The sequence below is a fragment of the Populus nigra genome, chromosome 8, assembly GCF_951802175.1.
Source record: "Populus nigra chromosome 8, ddPopNigr1.1, whole genome shotgun sequence".
Taxonomy (NCBI): Eukaryota; Viridiplantae; Streptophyta; class Magnoliopsida; order Malpighiales; family Salicaceae; genus Populus; species Populus nigra.
In genome coordinates, this window is record NC_084859.1 from 21,334,872 (window position 1) to 21,340,871 (window position 6,000).

A 6,000-nucleotide genomic window follows, 5' to 3' on the forward strand; every position below is an offset into this window, starting at 1 on the left:
AACCTTATCTCGAAAAAAAAAATATTTGAAGGAAACAAGAAATCATACATTAGATATAATTAAATGAAAAAGTCTACATGTTTGAATCAATAGCTTCTTATAGGAATCCAAATGGCATATATTCCACAATCACAGCTTATTTTAAACCATAATCATGCGATTAAAACATTTTTAAGTTGATTTAATTGCTTACTATCCAAGGAAACTAATTGCTGACAGAAGACAACAATATTCTATCACCCATCCATCCCCACATCCGTAACGTATCCATGTTATCAGGACTGTGACTATAAATAAATATGTTTAGTTCTATTCTATGGAAATTGTAGGCAGCGTGTCATAGCTTCCAAACCTCTTTATAAATGAGAACCTCTATGAATCCTCATTCAAGCTGTGAACACTGAAAACATCATTTGTATACAAGAGAAAATGAAGCTTTCAAAACTTATGGTTGTAGCTTTGTTCTATGCATTTTTGGTTGGAGGGCCATTAGCCTATGGTCAGCTTACTCCAACATTTTATGATGACACATGTCCATCTGTGATCAGCATTATCCGTGGAGTGATTGCAGAGACCTTGATTTTCGATCCCCGGATCGGTGCTAGCCTCATTAGGCTTCACTTCCATGACTGTTTTGTTCATGTAAGCTGAAATATGTATTTTGCTGACCATGATCAAAGGACTTCTAGCAAAACATTTTAATAGTCCTGACAAGTTGTTGATTTTTTTGCAGGGTTGTGATGGATCTATTTTGTTGGACAAAACTGCTACTATAGACACCGAAAAGGAAGCTTTTGCTAACAATAATTCTGCAAGAGGCTTTGATGTTGTTGATATAATGAAGGAAAGGTTGGAGGGTGTTTGTCCCGGTACTGTGTCCTGTGCTGATATACTAGCCATCGCAGCTGAAGAATCGGTTGTCTTGGTATGCTATCATCACAATTGATTTCATAAGAATTCGAAATCAATTGCTCTTTAATTTTAATATTTTTACATTTTGAAACTTAAGTGGCAGCAAATTAAGGCAAAGGGAACTGAAATCTCAATTTACATAGATCATTTGTATTTTTATAGCATTTATTTTAACCTTCTTTATGGTTACTGCAGGCAGGAGGTCCATGGTGGCCAATTCCATTAGGAAGAAGAGACAGTCTAACAGCAAACAGAACTGCTGCTAATGCTTTCATCCCAGGTCCCCGTGACACCCTTGAGCGTCTCAGATCCAGATTTACGGTTGTTGGCCTCAATAACAATACCGATCTGGTAGCACTATCTGGTAACAATTGTTTTTTCCCTTGTTCTTGAGTAACATGATCACAAAATATTAAACTAAAATGCATTGTACTGAATGCGCGTCTCGTCAAACTAACTTCACACTTCCATAATTTATATGTTATTCTTCGTAAAAGAAATCAATCAAACTCAAAAATTTAAACTGTGATATAATATTCTAAAAATATATTATTTTCTAATTCATTCAAGTAAAAGATTCTTTGATTATTCAAATTCTGATACCAAATCAAAAACTAATTCAATCTTAAGCTATAAAAATAGTTATATATTACTCTCTACAACTCATCATAAGAAAATTATTTATACCATTATTATTCCTTTGATGACATTTTGGTGCTTTTATTCTTAGGTGCTCACACATTTGGACGAGCTCAATGTAGAACTTTCATTGATCGATTGTACAACTTCAACAACACTGGCCTTCCTGACCCAACATTGGACACAACTTCCCTAGCAACACTTCAGCAATTATGTCCCCAAGGAGGAAATGGGACTGTGCTAGCTGATCTTGATCCCACTACACCTGATTGCTTTGACAATAACTATTTCTCCAATCTTCAAGCTAATAAAGGCCTACTTCAGAGTGATCAAGAACTGTTTTCGACTCCTGGGGCTGATGATATCATTGAACTTGTTAACATATTCAGTACTGATGAAACAGCTTTCTTCGAAAGCTTTGTTGAGTCCATGATAAGAATGGGGAATCTTAGTCCTTTGACAGGGACAGAAGGTGAGATCAGATTGAACTGCAGAGTAGTCAATGCAAACTTGGCTGGAAAAGATAGTGTGCTTGTTAGCTCAGTTTGAAAGCCAGACTATGCCAAGAAAAAATTGAAAATAACCTAATGTATGTGTGTAATAAAAATAACTTTGATGGAAATGAAATGTAATAATTAAAAATTCAGAATAAATATTGAAGTTACAGCTTAGTCTATTTGTCTGGCTGAGTACTCTTCAACGGAATTTCTTTGAACATGCCGGCGTCTGAGAGGCTCTAATTTACTAATATAAATACGTAAATTATACGGCAAGAAGAGAGCACTGCATTTTAAATAGCTATAAAGGATAAAGGATCAAACTAATGAAGATTGATTGGAATGAGATTGTTACGAAAATACATCATATTACTTTGGGGGATCTTAGTGAAAATAACATGGTGTTTTAGGATAAAGATCCGAAATAAAATAATGTTTTCCATCTTATTCCTGAGAATTGGCTCTTTAGTTAAAGTCTATAAACAAAAAAAAACTTGTATACCTAGATGTATATAAAGTCGCAAAGATATCTTGCAGTGAACAAATTAGATTTTTAAAAGTCATTTTTTAGTTTTTTAGTTTGTTATCAAGCTTTCCTTTTTTATCTCTCTTTCTTTTTCTTATCTATGTACACAAACGTAATTCTTTTTTTTAGTTATTCAAGTTTTTTTAGCACTAGATTTTATATAAAATCTTGATTATTACAAAAAAAAAACTAATATAAATACGTTTTTAACATCATTGGTCCAACTTGGTGTTTGGAAAATTCCAGCGTAACGCTTGGTATATGTTTTCTTGTTGTGTTAGCTGGAGTATATGGCTTATGAGGAATAAAATAATCTTCATTGATGGAATTGCAACCTTCAAAGACAATTTCTCTTTTATTCTTTATTATCTATCAAATTGACTCAAATCTGTAGATAAGTTCTTCATGATTATCGGCACTGCTTTAATTATGGGGCCTGAAAATATTATAGATTAGTCTAACACTAAATCAAGGCTTTAAACGTGGCGTATTAGCTCCTTCAATCCTGATAATTTTTTTCGGTTATGTATCTGTTGGCTTTCTTTTTGTGTTTGCTTTTTGTTTTTATAATTCTCTTTTCTTTTTCTTTTTCTTTTTTGTTTTTCTTTCATATATCTTGTTTTTTGTTATTTTCTGGTTAGCCATTTCAATATATCAACTTCTTTTAAAAATATAAATACATTTTTAACTAGTTTTTGGATTACTTTATTTGTAATAATGAGCATTCGTGATACATCTTAAAAAAATTTTGACCAAGTAAGAGATCAACTACTCATTTTTTAATCTTCTAAGCTGTCAAACTATTTTTCAGCATTTTATATTTAGTTTCTGTTTTGTTTGGTAGTGTGGTGAGGTATGGTTAAAATTATATTTTGTTTCAATTATAATTTAGAAAGTATTTGGTTAACCAATACATATAATAATTTTTTTTGCATGAATCGCACTGAAAACCCTTTTAAAACCTTAATGATGAAAAACCTACTATTTATAGTATTTTTTAAACCTATTTTTTTAAACCACAATTATAAAAACAACCATAATATCATATACAAATAACATCAAACTGGTCTTCTGAACTTTGAAACACAAGTGTCATATCTCCTATGTCCTAATTAAACGTACAATGTTGTGTGTATATATACAAAGCATTGTGGAGATGGTTTCCAGAAGATGGATATAGCTTCGGTATGACAAGTTATAGTTCCCTTGTAGGTGAACAATGACCTACATAGGGTGAAATTTTGAATACCTCTCTTGTTTGAATGATCATTTATTATATACATGGAGAAGCTTGCCAGCTTATCATCATTTTAAAAAAAAAAACGAAACAATTTTACAAACCTCATGTCTGGTGATCACCTGCCATATTCATCACCATCTAACTTAAAAAATAAAATGATTTCATGGCTCAAATATAATATTACCAATTAGCTTCCAAAGCTCTTTGTCTCTGATCTATAAATTAGAACTACGTACAATGAACTAAATTAAACCTTCAATTTTGAATAGTCATACAATTGAAACCGTGTTTAAATATAATTAATTGCTATAATCCAAGGAAAGTTGATAATGACAACAATAATAATGTTCAGTACTTTATTTACCCCAGTACCTGCTATATTCATCATCACCTAATTAACATATTGAAATAAGATGTGAAATGTCAACCCACAAAAACTAATTTTACAAATAACTTGTGATCTTGTGGAGTGGTTGTTATTGTTTTTAAAGGGTATGTGTTGAACTCCAACAATTAGCATCAAATCTCGAATTTATTTATAAGAGGGAAATACACGTTTTAGATACGAGAAACGGCAACCTAAGAGGGAGTATCAATAGCATTTTCCATCATACTGATGAATTTTATGACACAATACATACATACTTGCATACATACAGAGTTTCCTGAAAGAATTGGGCAAGATGAAGGAAAAGGGTACTTTGTATAGCGACAGTCAGAGTGCAATCTTCCTTGCCAAGAATCCAGCATTTCACTCCAGGACGAAGCATATTCAGATCAAATATCACTTCATCCGACAATTGCTAGACGAGGAGCAACTGATGCTAGAAAAGATCTGCGGAAGCAAGAATCCAGTTGACATGTTAACCAAAGGAGTTACTCTTGATAAACTGAAGCTGTGTAAAGCTTCAGTTGGTCTCAGAGATTAAAAGACAGATCTAGCACCATTTGTGTCCAAGTGGGAGATTGTTATATGTGGACACAAGATGGTGGTGGTGGCAGCCATGTCAAGCATGACTGCTGTCAAACATGGCTGCATGGTAAGAGTCAATGGTGGGTGCCTAAACAAAGAAAACGGTGGCCACCATAATTGACTAAATAAAGAAGATTGTCTCCCATATCAGCTATAAATAGAGGGTGCTATTGAGAGCTGAGTAGTGAGACGTTTTAGAGAGAGAGCTAGGGAGAGTTGAGTTGAGAAGAATTTTCTCCTCCTCCTTGTTTTGTTGTTTGTATTGTTTCTAAGTTTGATTAATACAAACCAGTAGCTCCGTGGAGTAGGCAAGTTGCCGAACCACGTAAATTTGATGTGTTTTGATTGCTTGAATGACCCAACACACAACCTTGCAGGAAAAAAAAGAATCAAAATCTTAACTCTCTTTTTTGATAAGAAAGCAGAGAAATGGAGACACAAAAATGAATGATCATAGCAAATTTACATCAACAAAGCAGTCATGGAAGTGAAGCCTAATGAGGCTGGCACCGATCCGAGCATCGGATAACAAGGTATCTTCAATGATTTCACGTATGATGCTGGTCACATTCGGACACGTTTCATCATAAAATGTTGGAGTAAGCTGACCATAAGCTAATGGTGCTACTCCTGCAAAAAACGCATAGAACAAAGCTACAAACATAACTTTAGAAAGATGCATTTTCAGTAGCTACTTTCTCCTACAACAATGTTTTAAATTCAGTGCTCACAACTTATATGGCCTTGGAAGCTCATTGGAGTTCCAATTTATAGAGCAACAAATATCTTTTTTTTTTTTTAAGCCTGACATGTGTTGTAACCCAATTTTGGATCCACCAAGATTTTCTCGAATGTTATTTTATTTCTATTATTATTTATAAAAATCCAAAAAAATTAAGAAAAAGTTTAAAAATTCAAAATATACTTTTCTCAAGTCAACCGCATCTTTCCATCAAAACCGAGTCCACCGGGTCAATACGGGTCAAACCATGTCGACCAGGGTAAAAAATGAGTTTCGGACCGTTTCGGGTCAAAACCGTCATTTTTGGTCAAAACCGAGTCCACCGGGTCAATACGGGTCAAACCATGTCGACCAGGGTAAAAAATGAGTTTCAGGCCGTTTCGGGTCAAAACCGTCATTTTTGACCAAAACCGAGTCCACCGGGTCAATACGGGTCAAACCATGTCGACCACGGTAAAAAATGAGTTTCGG

General features: G+C 33.9%; 1 protein-coding gene across 1 annotated transcript; it reads left to right on the forward strand.

Moving 5' to 3' along the window:
- Positions 1-333: 333 nt before the first annotated feature.
- LOC133702225 (peroxidase 15-like) lies at positions 334-2,222 on the forward strand. Its single transcript, XM_062126512.1, has 4 exons — positions 334-642; positions 734-925; positions 1,108-1,276; positions 1,643-2,222. The coding sequence occupies exons 1-4, from the start codon at positions 430-432 to the stop codon at positions 2,098-2,100; spliced, it is 1,032 nt and encodes a 343-aa protein (XP_061982496.1). The 5' UTR covers positions 334-429; the 3' UTR covers positions 2,101-2,222.
- The last annotated feature ends 3,778 nt before the right edge of the window (positions 2,223-6,000 follow it).